At 44.2% G+C, this 16,713-nt stretch overlaps 1 protein-coding gene across 1 annotated transcript; it reads left to right on the top strand.

The window, feature by feature from the left end:
* Positions 1 to 4,739: 4,739 nt before the first annotated feature.
* Positions 4,740 to 5,918, top strand: LOC138480489 (piggyBac transposable element-derived protein 4-like). Its single transcript, XM_069612265.1, has one exon. It carries the CDS (start codon positions 4,740 to 4,742, stop codon positions 5,916 to 5,918), a length of 1,179 nt encoding a protein of 392 aa, XP_069468366.1.
* The last annotated feature ends 10,795 nt before the right edge of the window (positions 5,919 to 16,713 follow it).

Raw genomic sequence — 16,713 nt, 5'->3', positions numbered from 1 at the left:
GTGGTGTGGAAATCCTTTCTGCCGCCGTGAAAATTTGTGAAACTTTCCCAACTTTGGAGTCTTGTTCGCTTCTACTCCTCAACTTTCAGGTTTCTACAATTTTCATGGCAGCTAGAAACACATTTTAGATTGCTATAGAGTTTCCAAAAGTCGGAATATTTATGATATTAGTGGCATTGCAACAGGCTCGGCCTCAGCTTTCAAATGGTATATGAATGGACATTTTGTTGCTGAGACAATGAGCAATTATGATAGTCCATTTAAACTAATGGAAAAGATCAAACATGTTATGCAAATCCAACCCCCCATTTCTCCATGTAGGTTTCATTTCTCTGAAGACACATGGTCCAGAGCCTCTGCAGCCTCCTTGTTGGTTCAGCCTGCAATAAACCCACCAGCCCTTCTTCTCTTGAGGGTTGATGTGTTATCATGCACCAGATGGTCTCTTCCATCAGGAAGCCTGCAGGCATCTCCCATTTTGAACATGTAATCTTAAATTGACCACAATTTTGATATAAGACTGTATATTCTCAGGCATTTTCACCCACCCAGGGCTGGATCTGTGTTGATCTGGCCATGTTGTAAATGTTTGGTGTCCATTAGCTTCACAGAGATCGCCCATTTAGATAAGGAGCCAGGCCGGCACTTACAAATCTGCCCAACAACAAAAAGTACATTTGTCTGTGTTTAAGGAGATTCACATATTATATCTGAAACAAAATAGCCTTTTCAATTGTGACCTTCTTTTCTCAATGCTGCATCATACTTACTGAAGAGTTTGCATCTTTCTGCTCATTGCCGTGTTTACTAATATGTTGATTGCTTCTTTCCTGCAGCCATTTTTATCAATGTGGCAAACTGAAAGTAAAAAGGCTGCTGTTCATTTTGATCACCCACAAATGCATTTATATGATGTCCGTTTTTGTACTAAATAGTAGGTCTTATTCACATGGCTTTGAATGTTGCCTGCAAGGCACACTTTGTGCCCTTCATTTTCAGAGTGCACAGCAGTTTGCTGTGTGGCAGTCGCAATAAAACATGCTGCTTTTGCCTCTCAATCTACACTGTCATGTGTCTTTCCCATCTTTACATACACTTTTGTGTCGTTTTCAGCAAGACACATATTTTCATAACACACCAGTCCCTTTCACTGTGTTAAGGTTCGGGCGGGCATGTGCATTTAAGTGTGTGTTTTCCATGTTACAATGTTCCTTGCGTCAACTGCAGAAATACCTGTATTGCTATGTTCTATGCACATTTAGCGGTAAACTCAAGGGGTAGCCCTGTCAACTGGGAAGACCCAAAGGGCAAATAAAACTAGAGAACAGAGGGGGTCTGGTCTTCCCATGTACACTGCTAGCACACTGAAAATTACAGTCTGAAAATGATCAAAAGGAAGGAGGCTGTAACCAAATTAGCCTCAACAAAAAGAACCCAGTCTCAGCCCTAAGTGTTCAAATCAATGAACAAAGGAGGGCCAAATTAAGTGAATAGCACAGATTTGAGACACATGTGAAAATCGTTACAGATGTGTTGAGACAAAGGTGCGGTTGACTTACTAGCCGCTATTTATTAACTGCGTTTATATGAAATTTCTGACCCGCTCAAAATGGTAGCATGGGACCGGAAGGAGGCAAGCGCCTTGGAACGTAGAACACGAACCGGTAGATAGGGGAGGAATATTTCTTGCAAATATTCTGCTCCCATGCCATAGAAGGCTCGATGGACCAAGGCAAGTGACTTAATCTGCACTCGTGGTAGGACAGCTAGCCAGTAAAGCGAACGGAGGACCAGTGAAATATGAGAGCCATATGGAGTGCCTGTACAGATACGGATTCTGAAGAAGCTGTAATTGATGGAATAAGTATAAGGGCTGTGCAAGGAATAAAGAGTTACAGTAGCTTAACGGACTGAGAACCTAGTCCGGTAGAAAAGGCAGAATTTTGCGCAGATGGCACCTACCTGGGCACAGGTGGACAGTGAGGAAGAGAACTTGAAACCCCGATGCTTTACCTCAAGCACAGGTGTGGGGCAAGGACCAAGCTCTGCAGGCCAAAAAGCTGAGGACTAGACTGGCACAGAAGAAGAAGAAACAGAATTGGGGTCATGAGGGATGTACACCACCAGGACCTCTGTCTTATCCCCATTAAGCTTCAGCCAATTTATTTATTTATTTATTTATTGGTCATTGTCGCCCATCCACCTGCCCACCACTGCCAGGCAGCTCCTAAACTGAGTCGCTATGCCCAGCTGGGTAGAATCCAGTTGGACGATGATTTTTGTGTCATCAACATAGGAGTAGCACCTGAAGCACAGTCCGTTTGGTATTACTTATCGAACACATACTTCAGATACAGAATGAACGTCTTTATCAGTTATACGACTCGCCTGATGTAGTAACATCTATACCGTGTGGTGGGTGAGGAGTGACTGCTCTCTGGCGACTAATTTGCCATGTTGTACCTGGTTATGTCGGAAGTGCAGGGATGTGTTTTTTAGTCATTCTCCGCATACTTCCATGTACCAGATAGGAGAAGGCATATCCTTTGTCACGATTGGAACGGTAATCATAGAACTATGAATGTAGTCAAGGCACCAAGGTGGTCAGAGCCTTCACAACTTTTGACTTGAGGAGACTCATGAGTTACATGTGAATGTCTAAGAATTGTCTCAAATGGAGGGAGCTTTGGTATGTGGCAATTTATTCATTTTCTCTGTCTTTTTGCCCCCCTGAGTTTGCCTCCTCCTTTGAGAAGAGTGCTGTTGTGGTTTGGATTGAGGTGGCTAAGTAAGTGGGAATGTCTAAGATCCTTTTCCAATGAATGTTGCTTTGGTAGGTTTTACTCTTTTTTCTTTTCGTTTCCATTTTGCTCTCCCTTTTCTTTCTTCTCGCTCCCTTTGAAGTATGAAATCGGCCACAAAGGGAGCGGTGCTTTAGAAGGGACCTACGTGAACAATTTTAAGGCAGGGGACTATCCCTGCTTCTTTTAATGAGGACACAATGTGATGTTTGATTGACGCGACAGATCATTTTAGTTTGTGCTTTTTTTATTGATAGACTGGTTCTTATTTAAATTGTCTTTTCTATTTCTAAGTATTGTTTGTTGCATTCTATGTTGTGATTATCCGATCATATGTACTTTTGATTACTATAACGTTGTGAAGTTATGTTGGTGTGAACAATTTGTAAATAATTTGTAAAGGTGCATATGCATCAAACACAAATAAAAAATAATAATTTTTTAAAAAGTAGCACCTGAAGCCGAGGGCGAGTGGCAAGGGTTTGACATGGGAGCCCGGCGTAGGCTGACGGGTGTCTTTTGCCTCCTGTTTCTGCTTTTAATAGAGTCTTCTGCTGCAGTTTAGGTTACAATTTAGAATCCATTCAACGTGGTGATAATGATTCAGCCCGCCACCGTACAATGCAATTTCCAAACTGCTGCGACTCATGGAAATACAAATTTTATTGCAGGAACAGATGCTTTGAATCCTACCAGCCAAGACAGTCAAATCAACAGTCATAATAGTGACCATTGATATATTTCACATCACAAAGTCATTTGTTTCTTTGCTAATAGCAATACCATTTGAACACCATAGCTCTTCTCATTTATATCCACAATCTGTGTAATCTGTGTTCATACGTGTCCACTTTTACATCTAGTGTGACTGCTAATCTGAGTCTTCTTTATATTCTGGGGTATTTTCTATTTTCATTTCCCATACGGCTTCTTCTCTCTGCCCTACATCTGAAATACACTTTTCTAGGATTCCATGTAATAATGGCCCCGCAAAAATGTCTCCTGACATAAATGTCACCGTTTTTTTGCGGAGACATTATTACATTGAGCAGGAGACACCCCGCAACCCGTCCCCATACATAATGTCACCATATGGCGTGTTGAGAGTAGATTATATTTTAAAGCGCTGATAGATTTTGTAAGAAGATTTGGGAGTATTTGGCATAATTGTGTGGTCTTGGTCTATTTCATTGAAGACCAATGACTACACATGTTCCCTTACTTTGAAAAGCAAAGTTCATTTGTGTGTTGTTTCAGTCTGTATCTGTTCTTTGGGCAGTAAACATTTTGTCATGGCTTCACATCAGATGTCTGGTGAGGAAGCTCTCGACTTACTGATGCAGTCTGACAAGGAACAAGGCACAGAACCAGAAGCAGAATCTGAAACAGAATCTTCTTCTGAGGGTGAGCATGAAGTAGATTCGGGAAGTGAGTTTTCTGTTGAGTCTAGTTCAACCTCCTCATCTGATGAGGAAGGGAACGGAGGGGTACATGCACCTCGTGTGGCACTTCCCTCACAAAGTTCACCTGCAAGGTTGAGGGGACATGCAAGGACTATACCAGTTCATCACATGGCTGATGAGTCTGACTGGGTGCCTCCAGCGATGGCTCAGCCTGTTGTGCCACCTTTCATTGGAGTATCAGGATGCACAGTAAATACAGATGTTTCGAGCCTATTGACTTTTTCAACCTTTTTGTGGATGATGGGTTCATTTCAGATATGGCTGAGCAAACCAATCTGTATGCTGAACAGTTCTCGAGGGAAAGAGGTGCCAATCTGAAACCCCATTCCCGAGCACACCTTTGGGTTCCAACTACGAGTGTTGAGATGAGAACATTTTGGGGTTTCACGCTGCTCTTGGGACAAACAAGGATGCCGTCTATTTCTCTGAACTGGTCGACGGAACCTGTACTTGCAAGCCCTTTTTTCCAGCAACAATGAGTAAAGATTGCTTCATAGCACTAGAACGTATGCTGCATTTCAATGACAACTCTGCAGCATTGCCAAGAACTGACCCAAATTGTGATAGGTTATTCAAAATTCAGCCATTACTGAAGCCCTTTGCACAGCGATTTTCTGAGGTGTATGTTCCTAGCCAGAACATGTTCATTGATAAACCTTTGGTATTGTTCAAAAACCAGCTACTGCTCAAGCAGTATATTTCAAGCAAGAGAGCACAATATGGAATCAAGGTTTATATGTTGTGTGAAAGTACCACTGGGTATGCCTACAGCGTGAAAGTCTATACTGAAAAAGACTCGAGCATAAACCCTCCCGGCTGCCCAGCCCATTTAGGGACCAGTGAGAGGATTGTATGGGATCTTGCCACATCATTGTTCCACAAGGGTCACCAATTGTATGTGGACAATTTCTACACCAGAATACCACTGATCAAGGAATTGTACAACGTGGGCACACTGGCATGCGGTAGAATCCGCAGTAACCGCAAAGGCTTCCCCAGACAACTTGCGTGTAAGAAGCTGGACAAGGGAGCATATATGGCATTGCGGCATGATGAACTGTTGGCACTAAAATTCTGCCACCAAAGGGATGTGCACATGCTGAGTACTATTCATGATGAAAGTACTTCCCTTGTCACTGTACACGGGCAGGCTCAGCAAGTGCTAAAACCCAAGTGTATTCTGGAATACAACAGGTACATGGGAGGAGTAGACAAAATAGACCAATTACTTGAGTTATACCATGTAGAGCGTAAGACTTGCACGTGGTACAAGAAGTTGGCAGTTTACCTTATGCATCTAGCTACATACAATGCATATGTTGTATATTGTGCAGCCGCTCTAGAAAACAAACTGATATTTTTGAAGTTTGAATTAGCAGTTTTAACTTCGCTGACCGTTGTGCATGTACCAACTCCCAACTTTGCAGAAGTAGAGGATGTAGCCAGATTGCAAGAACGACACTTTGCGGATTATGTGCCTGCCACCCCCAGGAAGACACAACCATACAGAAGATGTAAGGTGTGTACAAAACAAGGAAGGAGGAGAGATACTCGGGTGTACTGTCCCCAATGCCCTTCAAAGCCAGCCCTCTGCCTACAGCCGTGCTTTGTATCATACAAAGAAAAAATATTGGGAGATCGAGTGATTTCCTGAAATGCTCATCTTTCCTGCAAAGTGACCCATAGACTCTCGATTCATGCAACACCCAATTTACTAGTGTCTCGGAAAAGACAACGCCATTCAGGCTTCCTCCACTTGAGGTGTGCCTCACCTTCCATCAGCATTAGAATTGCAACTGCAAACTTCTTGATGCCTCTGGCCTTGGAGAACACCAATGAACTAGAACTGAAGTAGATATCATTTGCATTTCCCTATACATGTGCAAGACCCATTATGTCGAAATCATGGGCTCACGGTGGCATTGATCCAAACAACTATCAGTATGTTTTGTTAGAAATTTTGAAATTGCGAAAAATGGCATGATCTGCTGCAGGTGGGAAATTATGTGCTCTGTCTTATACTTTATACAGTTCAAGGAAATAGCTTGTAATCGTGGTGTTCAGATATCAAACACAATTGTATTGGGATCACTGTATTTTGTTGTTAGGTGTCATTTTTCTTACTTTTATGATGGATGACATATGCATTTGTAATTTGTAATTGAACGTACAAATGTTATGTTTTGTTTTTTTATCTTTTTTATATTATAAAAATATAATCACCTAATCACCCTTTTCTGTGATATAATTTATTTTAATATGGGAGGTATCCTACAACATTTCTACAATGTCAGTACTAACACATTATATTCTCCTAGTCTAAACATGTATGTGTCCCTAAAGAATACCTTTGTTTACTTGTATCTAAATCCCACCTCTATTACCCAGTTAACCTTAAACTAACTATATGCGTCAGATAATTTTACAGCCACTATGAGAATTTGAAAGAAGGTCACGCTTTGAGGTAACCCACCAGCCCGTTTGTCACACTTTATTCACGTGTGGCTTATACTCAACATTTGTTCCATCGCTCCCATCCCATAACATTTCCTGGTTCCCCTTTTGTATTTTTACACGTTGATTTTCCCTCTCTTCTTTATTCATTGTGTATTTCTTCCACCCGAATCATCTTGGTTTGGACTCCATAGATTGTCTGTCCGGTCGAATTTGTCCTCTTTTTAGGCATGCTTTGCAGCACGTTCCTGGGACTTTCACTGCATAGGCCACCTAGTCCATTCAACGATATGGGAGTTTTCACAGGAGTTTGTCCACTGTCAAACTGCACAGCAGACACATTTGTGTATGGGCATCTGGTTAGGTCCCTTGACCCTTCTCTGTGCTCATAGGTTCCAGTGCCACCAATTCTCCAGGTATACATAGGGTTCTCTTTCTCCCCGCCTGTAATATAAAACTGAATGAGTTTCCTTTGAAAAATAAGTGTCTCTATCGTCAATATTTTTAAAACCCATTTATGTGTTACCTTTAAACATTCCATTTCTTCTACTCCTCAAACTATCCAGAAGAGACTACATCACTCCAGCCCTAAAAACACTACACTGGCTGCCAATAAAACATTGCATTACCTTCAAAACAATGTGCATAACACACAGGGCAATCAGCGGACAAGGAGCAGAATTCCTACAAAAGAAAATAACAGTCTACAAACCACGAGACCCCTCCGATCAAGCAACGAAATCCGCCTGGAACTCAAACCACACCTTAAGAAAAAACTTGGAGGCACCTCCTTCCACCACTTAGCCGCAAAAACCTGGAACAATATCCCAAAAGAAATAAGAAACAATGAAGATCACCTAAAATTCAGGAAATCACTAAAAACCTAGCTCTTCAACACCACAGACTAAATCTGGAAACCGAAACCGGAAAAAGGATGACTAATCCGGAAAGGACACAGACATCTCCGACCCGAGAAGGTAGCTCCCACGGCACCTGGACGGGTGACACCGGATAGACTGGAACACAGGCGGCACGCACGAAGACTGAGCCAACTCCCCCAGACACTCCCACCAACACTTTCACCCGTCCCTTAGTTACCGCCAGGTACCACAGTGGTGTGGAATTGTCGAGATATTGGCAATCACCACTCTACCTGAGAGGTTGACATTGGCAGGTGCACTGGCCACAGGAGTATGAAGGGAGGATAAGGGGAGCTATGGGAGAGCATGTTAGAGGTGGGGGCCAGAGGAGTAAGGAACCTTGTATGCCAGTCGGACCCAGATCAGGAGAGAGCCGCACCAGGGGAGACTGCGCAAGCCGAGCGCCTGAATTCAGGACAGAGACGCAAACTAACCAACCCTACTAACAATTTCCCTTTCTGCATACACCTCTCAAACTCCAAACCAAACACAACCAAAATCTACAGCACAACAAACCGCACAAACCTCACTACATTTCAACAACAAAACAAAAACACACATAGTCTTGCACACATTACACGACGACTACCGGCCGCAAACACCCCAGGCCCAGCCAACGGACCCACCGGACTGAGGCCGCCAACAGCACATCACTGCTCTTGTGCACTTTTCCTGCCTCCTCCCACTAACTCAACCTCCCCTCCTCTTTCAGAGCCGCCAGAGCGCCAGGGGACCACTCCGGTGGTGATAGTGCGCAGTACAAATGTCCTTTAACATTAACATTAACATATATAATGTCGCCAACGGCTTTTCCCGGCAACATTATGTGTGGGGACATTATGTATGGGAACATTATGTCTGGGGCCATTATGTATGGGGACATTATGTATGGGGACATTATGTGTGGGGACATTATGTATGGGGACATTATGTGTGGGGACATTATGTATGGGGGCATTATGTATGGGGACATTATGTATGGGGGCATTATGTATGGGGACATTATGTATGGGGACATTATGTGTGGGGACATTATGTATGGGGACATTATGTCTGGGGCCATTATGTATGGGGACATTATGTATGGGGACATTATGTGTGGGGACATTATGTATGGGGACATTATGTCTGGGGCCATTATGTATGGGGACATTATGTATGGGGACATTATGTGTGGGGACATTATGTATGGGGGCATTATGTATGGGGACATTATGTATGGGGACATTATTACCTGATACCCTTCCTAGCAGCTACTATTGTTAGACTGAGCTCTGGACCTATGCTTGAACGCAAGTACTCTCACAGTGGAAAGAAAATGCTGCTGGTTTATTATTCTTACTCCAGCAACTCTGAAGAGGGAAAGGGGCCCGGAAAGGAACATATTGGCCCTCATTCTGAGTTTGGAGGTAGCCATGGCGCTATTAGTGCCATGGCTGCCTCCAAAATCAGACCGACTTCGGTCTGGTGAATGGAGTAATTACCGGTCCAGTCCGAGGTCGGCGGGACTGGTAATTTCCCATTCACCAGAGCCATTCCCCATTCCCATTTGAGCCCCCGTAGGGCTCAAGGGGAATGGGGAAGGTGCAAATAACAGTACCGCAATTTGCGGTACTGTTATTTGCTCCCTGGTCCCTTTGCGGCTCCCGCTAAGGCCGCCTGGTAAAACCAGGTGGCCTTTACGGGACCCGCAAAGGGACCTCGTAGTAGGGCGCAAAGGGATTACCGGCACCAATGTCATTACCAGTGCCCGGTATCGCTTTGCGCCCAGGTTGTAATGACCCCATTGTTATTGCTGCAGGACAGAATATCAAGCTGTCAGTTGTGATCGTGAAGTGGGGGTGGGGGTGGCCAGAGATTCTGGATCCTCTAATTTCTCTGGTTCAGAGGGGGGGCCCAAAGGAGTCTATGCCCCGGGCCCAAAAATTCATTAACATGGCCCTGCCTAGACATTGTATGACAATCCCAGCAGCATCCTCTTTGCTCACTGAGCAACCTGACCTGCTGTCTGATTAACTTAATTCTGCTTTTTGCAAAGGAAAGCTGAATATGTATGTTTGATTGTGGGTTCATTAGTGTTTTGGTACAGTTGTGGTTATGAATGTGAGTACAATGGTGTGTATTATACCTTAAAGGTTTAAGTTTGGATGCGTGCTGGTGAGTTTTATATTGCATTCATTGGTAAAACCGAGTGACACCATATGTTAATGTTAATGTTAAAGCCCCTATAGGGCTCAATGGGAATGTGGAGGATGCTAACAACGGGCCCGTTATTAGCATCCTGGTTTGCTCGCGGGACCCCGCTAAGGACGCCTGGTTTTACCAGGCGTCTTTAGCGGGTTCCCGCGAGCAGACTCGAAATGGGGCAGTAAGGGGTTGACGGCTCCGGCACCTTTACCAAAGTTTAGAGGCCTGAAATGAAAGAAAAGGACGAGCATGATGAAGATTGCAAAGATGAAAGCGGGCAGAGCGAGCAGTATCGAAATATGTAATGCAAAAGAAAGAGAGTGGTCGAAGATGACTCCAAGATTATGAGCAGAAGAAGAAAAGGAAAGAAGAGAAGAGAAGGAAAGAAAAGAAGCCCAGATGGAGGAGGAACAGGAGAAGGAGAGGAGGAAGGAAAGAAAAGAACCTTGGTTTTGAGGGACTGAGGTGAAGAATGGGGGGGGGGTGGGGCATCCAAGATTTGACAGCTAGCAAACAAGAGGAAAGAGGAAACGGCGTTGTGGAGAGAACAAGTCTCAGAATGGTAAATAAAGACCAGCTCTGGTTTAACTGCAGGTCATGACACCATGTAAATTGAGAGCGCTGAAATCTGCTCGATAAACCTCACATCTTACCTGTACGTGCACTAGTCACCTCGGCGTGAAGTGTACTTGCCATAATGCCTAAAGCGTGGATGTAGAATCAACATTTTTGGGGGGAAATTGTGAAAAATGGAAATTAGAGCGAATTGGCTGTGCTTCATGAAAATGACATATTGTACTGCTGCGGAGTGGTATTTTAAGCCACATTCTCGATAGTTCAGATGGATCGATTGAGCATATATGTCCCCATATCATTTCAAAGGGCCCAAACACTATTCACAATTATTGCATTTTGCAACACACAGGCAAGTCTGTGTCAGATTTGGTGAAATACAGTGCTGCCAATTTCAAGCAACTCGTCCTGTGAGATAGTTCAATTACTTTATCACAGATAATATTGTCTTTGTCACATCCTTATAACTTTTCAAATCACTCACCAGCGTTTGTCAACTCTTCCTCTCCCCGCTCTGTACTGCTCCAACTCTACCACTATTTAAATCCAACCTCAAAGCTCTCCTGTCTGAAGAATCTGTTTCCTAGCACTCCACACTCCTGCATCGCCCTTTTTTCCTCTCTCTCTACCCTTCATGGACAACCGTACAGCATTTTCCGTCACCCCTCCACACTTAATTCAGCACTTTCTCCACCATGCCATTGCGATATCATCCTGTCCTGTCATTGCCCATGCTTCCACCTTCCCCTGCAACATTTGGCCTTCAAGTCACATTCCCTCACCCCCTTTGGAAAGAACCCATTTCCTCCGCTCTGTTATCAATCGTAAATTCTGCACACGTTTCAAAAATACATTGCTTGCCCTGTAATTTTTATAAATAAATTAAATCATACATTGAAGGTAAAATTCCTACAGCCATTAAGAAGCTGACCGAAAGGAGAAATGCTGCATGTTGCAACTTGAAGGCTAATTTCCTGGAACCATTGAGAAACTGATCAAAGGAAACACATGCTGGATATTGAAGAGCATTGAGATGGAGTTGCGATCAGAGGAAGGTCTTGACCTTTGCCAATTGCTACACGTTTTCCCGCATGCAGTGTTTCTCCTTTCAAGTAGTTTCTCCTGGAACTTGGACTTCATGTTCCAGCATGCAGCGTTTGTACTTTATGCCATGAACCACACAATGACTGCACCACACAAGATCCAATTGGGTTCAAAATGGCTTATCTTTGAAAGGTAGTTCAAACAGAACACAAATTTGGTTAATTTGTTCAGCCCTTTGATTGTTAACACGTGTTTCGGCCTCTCAAGGGCCTTTTTCAAAACAAAAAATCTGGGCAATTTAGAGCGTATCCATATTCGATTCAAAAAGTCCCACAAATAAATGAAAATAAACAATATAGTAAACAATATAGTTTGAATGAAAATAAAATGAAATAACATCAGTGTGAATAAAGTATAGTAAATGCCAAGGAGAAGGAGATGAGAGAAGGATTGCAAATATGTTTTGCATATACATATGATATCCACCATTCAATACAGGACAAACATTAAGTACAAAACAATCAAAGAGAAAGAGAAAAACAAAAATATATAAAAATTAATTAGAGTAACCGTTGTATACCCTTTACATTCCATTACTAAATGAAACACGACATTATTAAATCCAATTTGATACTCAGTAAGCTCAGTCAAATTTCTTCCATAATAATCCAGTTTGTGCAAGTAATTTGGTTCTAAATTAAACTGAAATATACATAATTTATATAGTTTATGTACAGTCTTTATGTGTCCAAAAACGTATGACCAGTGAACATGCTGCTGCTGATAGAGGTGATTAGAAAATGTCTAACACAAGTGTTCCTCCCGATAATAGGCTTGTGGCAAAAGACATTGGGCCTCATTATGAGACAGTCCGGCCGTAACCACAGCAGTAAAACCACCTGGTTACAACCCCGGTTTGCCGGGAATCACGGAAGCAGAATGGTGTTAATCCCCATTCCCATTGAGTCCTATGGGTCTCAATGGGAATGGGGATCATGGAAACACCGGCAGCATCTCGTAATGCTGCCGGTGTTTCCTCGTCCGCTTGCCGGCGGGCGGTGTTAAACCCGCCAGGTCAGACCTAGCGGGAACATCACCTCCCGCCTGCAGGAGTTGTGATCGCCCGGCATGGAAACAATGCGGCCCATTATCCTTTTAATATACAAAAATGCCAGCTTACCATTCCGTTTTCAAAAACAAAGTTCACGGGATAATACCTGAAATGAAAAAATCACATTTTTCTAGAGACTGTACTAATCCAGTGTCCATGTACATAACATGGAAGCAAAACTGTGCCGGACTAAGAGTTGGTCAAAACCCACAGGACTTCACTACATTGAATGGTAATGTGCAACATGGTCATTTTTCTTTTCCTGTGATTTTTTCATTTCAGGGAATATCCCATGCATTACCTCCTGTACCCCTCAGAAAGAGGACGGATGTTATTTCTCCCACTCAAGCTGTGAAATATCCCCAGTACCTATTGTATGCTTAAAGGGCAGCCAAAAGCCAGGCGGTTCAAATTCCGCACTGACCAAACTAACTGAACTCAAAAGCTCCTGTTCTGCAAGCTCTGCCTTTCAACTTCCATGCTCCCATCTCCACCTGCTGTGTGGGAAGATTTTCAACTGCCCCAACACTGACTAACGCAATGCGGGAATTCGCCAGACCGGATCTAGTACCATATCCAGAAGAGGAAACCACCAGTGCACCACCAGAAGCAAGGAAACGTGCAGACTTGAAATCTGCCGCTGCAAAAAGAAAAGGACCAGAAAACAAGCCTTCTCTGCCTACGCCCCACGACTATGGAACCTCCTCCCTGTCAGCATCTGACTCGCCCCCGCACTCCAACAATTCTGGAAAGAACTCAAGACCCACTTCTATAAGGACTCTCTGCTCCTCAACACCTAGGCCATCGCATCACCAGGCGCTTTACAAAAATAAGTCAACCTATGCCACCTGACTCGCTAGATGCCATCCACCCCTCTCCTCCCTGCCACCCAGTATAGCTTTACCCCTCCTCTATGGCCCTCTGTATCCTACCCACCGTGGTATATCTCTTCTGTTGTTAGCTCTGAAAAGCGCTCTGTTATGAATCTGTAATGTTGTACACCTCTCTAAAGCGCTCCGTTGCTTCTCGAAGCTAGGTCCACGCTCAATAAATAATAATAATGGACTACTAGTTCAGGGATCCTCGGGGTATGGAAGACATGCGCACTGTAGAGCGCCTCCTCTACATTATAAGCCCCCTGGCCATGGCCCCACTTGGAGATTATCTAGGCAGCCGACTCCTTCCAGCACCAGATGAGATGTTCATACTGTCAGTACTAAACCTGTAAAGAGGCCGTTCTAATATGCATCCAGTCTGATGATCCCATCTGCCGGGTGTCCCAACTGCACCTTGAAGTGGAGAAGTTCTCTGTTACAGGTGCAGTAATCTGTGCTAAACAACCGCCCGACTCTGCGGTCTGAAGGGAACCTGTTACATGTTGACCCTTAAGCCCTCTATCAGTAAAGACCACAGGCCATTGCACGCCGCAGACTGTGGTCTGTGTCTGGAGGACAGCATGTTTTTTTTTATATAGGACAGGGGTCTGTTACCTTTTGTGTCTCTCCCACCAGTCCCTCCTGCATCCGTTGCCAGCACTTGCCCTCAGGCTCCCTTTCCAGGACGTACCCAACTTAGTCCACCCTGCCCACCGCTCTCATCCTCCCTTTCCTCTGGCACTTGTCTTCTTGGCCCCCCCAGCTGTTTCTGGCCACCCTTCCTGGTGATGCCCAACTCCTGCACTTCTCCCTCTACCCCTCACACTCTGCACGTACCACCTTTCCCTATGCATTTGCACAGGAATGAAATAACATTCACAAGGTCAATATAACCATCTTTTGTTTTGTTGTTATTCCCTTGTCCCCCACATTGTGTCTTGTGGCGCCTGGAAACACATGTGTATAGGTGCCATACACATGTCCAATAACTAAATAAGTAAACAAAACTCCAGATAACTCCCATCGGCCCTTGACAGCATACTCATCAGTGAAGGATCACAGGAGTTGTAGTCCAAAACATCTGGAGAGCCACATTTAGCAGACCCCAGATCTAGGGGATTGTGAGGGTACATATATGACAAGTGGAGAAAATGGCAGGACATAAAAAGTATAAAAATAGTCATGGAGATAGAGAGCTCAAAAGTAAGTACTTATACGAGGAAGAGGCAGTAATGACATAACCTAATCAGCTACAACTCTACGTTTTCGAGATCATGAACGAAGAACTTCACTGTTCGATGACATGTCCGCTAGAAGAGCTCCTAAACAAACCCCGACTGAGCTAGAAAAAGTAACAAAGAAGGACAAATTGAGCTGGTTTTGCAGTATCCAAACTCCGGGGTCGAAAAAATAGCAATCATCTGGTGATGCTAAGTCGATGATACTCACATCCCATTCGTCTGCGACAACACCTGTGAGTGAAATCCTAAGTATAGCATCATGGAACACCAGGGGACATGTCCGTCTTACTGAACCTGAGAGCCATGACCTCAGCCGCTATGACATCATATGTCTGCAAGAAACGTGGCTGCGCGAAAAACCGGCCCTCGACGGCTACTGCATTGAAATATCTCCGGCCCACAAGGGACCACTAGGCAGCCCCTCGTCAGGTTTACTCACAGCGATCCGGACTGGCTCCAGGGTATCAATCATAAAGGTCATAAAGCGGACCTACGAAATCCTGGCAGTTCTAACCACATGGAATTCGGGAACTTTCTTGACTAAGTCGGGAACACAAGGGGCCTCATTCCGAGTACGGCGCTAACCAATGGCGCTATTAACGCCTTGGTTGACGCCGTACCCGGACCGGCAGCGCCTTGGTGGATGGCGGAATTACCGCCCCATTCCAAGGTTGGCGGGGCGGTAATTCCCCAATCCCCATTTACCCTTCCCCATTCCCATTCTTGCCCCATAGGGCATAATGGGAGTGGGGAAGGCGTCAATTACGCCACCGTAAATTACGGTGACGTAATTAACATCAAGGTCCCTTAGCGCCATGGTTTTTAACACCTGCTAAAAGCAGGTGTTAAAACCACCATGGCGCAAAGGGAACTCGGAGTATGGCGGTAAGGGATTACCGCCACCGCTCTCGTTAGCGGTGGCCGCTATCCCTTACCGCCATACTCGGAATGAGGCCCAAGATGTTGTAGCAATAATAAATGTGTACTGGAATCCTCAAAAGACTTCAACTGAGAACATGTGCGAAGAAGTGACCAACACAATCGATGAAATCGCAATCAACTACAAATCTTCCAATATTTTGATTTGCGGTGACCTCAACGCCAATTGCGCAACATGCAGTTCGACTCAAAGAAAACAATCGATAAATTCGACCCCCGCAAATAGGGGTTTGGCATGGAACGCAATCATGAAATCGCGTAATCTTCATAACTCGGCCATGGTGACTGATTCAGATGCCCTGATTCCAACTTGGGAACGTGATACATCATCGGCCACTCTTGATTATATCTTTGTCTCCAACTCTCTATATCTCAACATAGTGTCCTTCAGTGTCGTCAAAACAAGACACAGTGACCACAACTTACTAAATCTCACATGCAGATATAAGGGGACCAAGGCGTTGTTTTACGATCCGAAAATCGAGACTAATCCGCAACAAACTCGATTACGTATGATCGCATCAGATGTCTGCAAACTTACAGACCAGTTTACAACCCTTATGTCGGATCCTGCATTACAAGATGGTGTGGCTAGACCGAGCTACATTCCACTTCTTCTGGCCTTCAAAAAGCCTAGAAAAAACCTCAATACGCAGTCGATCCAGCACACCCACGAATACAATGCAACTTTGGTCGCTAAACGCAGAGCTTTAAGAAAACTAAGAAGAGAAGCAGTAAGTTGGAACCTACCATCACATTGGGAAACTCTCAAAGTGGAAACTAGACATTACAAACAATGGCTGAAAAATTCAAGAAGCCTCCTATATCAAGCGGACGCCGAACAGATGTTGAAGGCCCTCGCCAACAAAAAATCCCGAGACTTTTGGGCATTGATAAATAAACCCAATAAGCTCTCAAATTTGCACATGATTAACCCAGTTCCGGAAGAAAATTGGAGTATGCACTTTTCGAATTTGTTCCAACCACCAGAAGGTAACAAGGAGGTGTTTATACGAGCTACCGACTCACCATGGGTGGATTTGAAGGACATAAGTGACATCAAATCCACAATAATGAAACTAAACCCATCAAGAGCAGCCGGACC

Source organism: Ambystoma mexicanum, chromosome 5p (assembly GCF_040938575.1).
Source record: "Ambystoma mexicanum isolate Mex_15411 chromosome 5p, UKY_AmexF1_1, whole genome shotgun sequence".
NCBI classification, from domain to species: domain Eukaryota; kingdom Metazoa; phylum Chordata; class Amphibia; order Caudata; family Ambystomatidae; genus Ambystoma; species Ambystoma mexicanum.
Note: the sequence above shows the minus strand (reverse complement) of the source record. Positions and strands in the feature narration are given on the sequence as shown.

Excerpts from the sequence above, each read along its gene's own strand:
- LOC138480489 (XM_069612265.1), top strand. The coding sequence starts at position 4,740 with ATGAGTAAAGATTGCTTCATAGCACTAGAACGTATGCTGCATTTCAAT.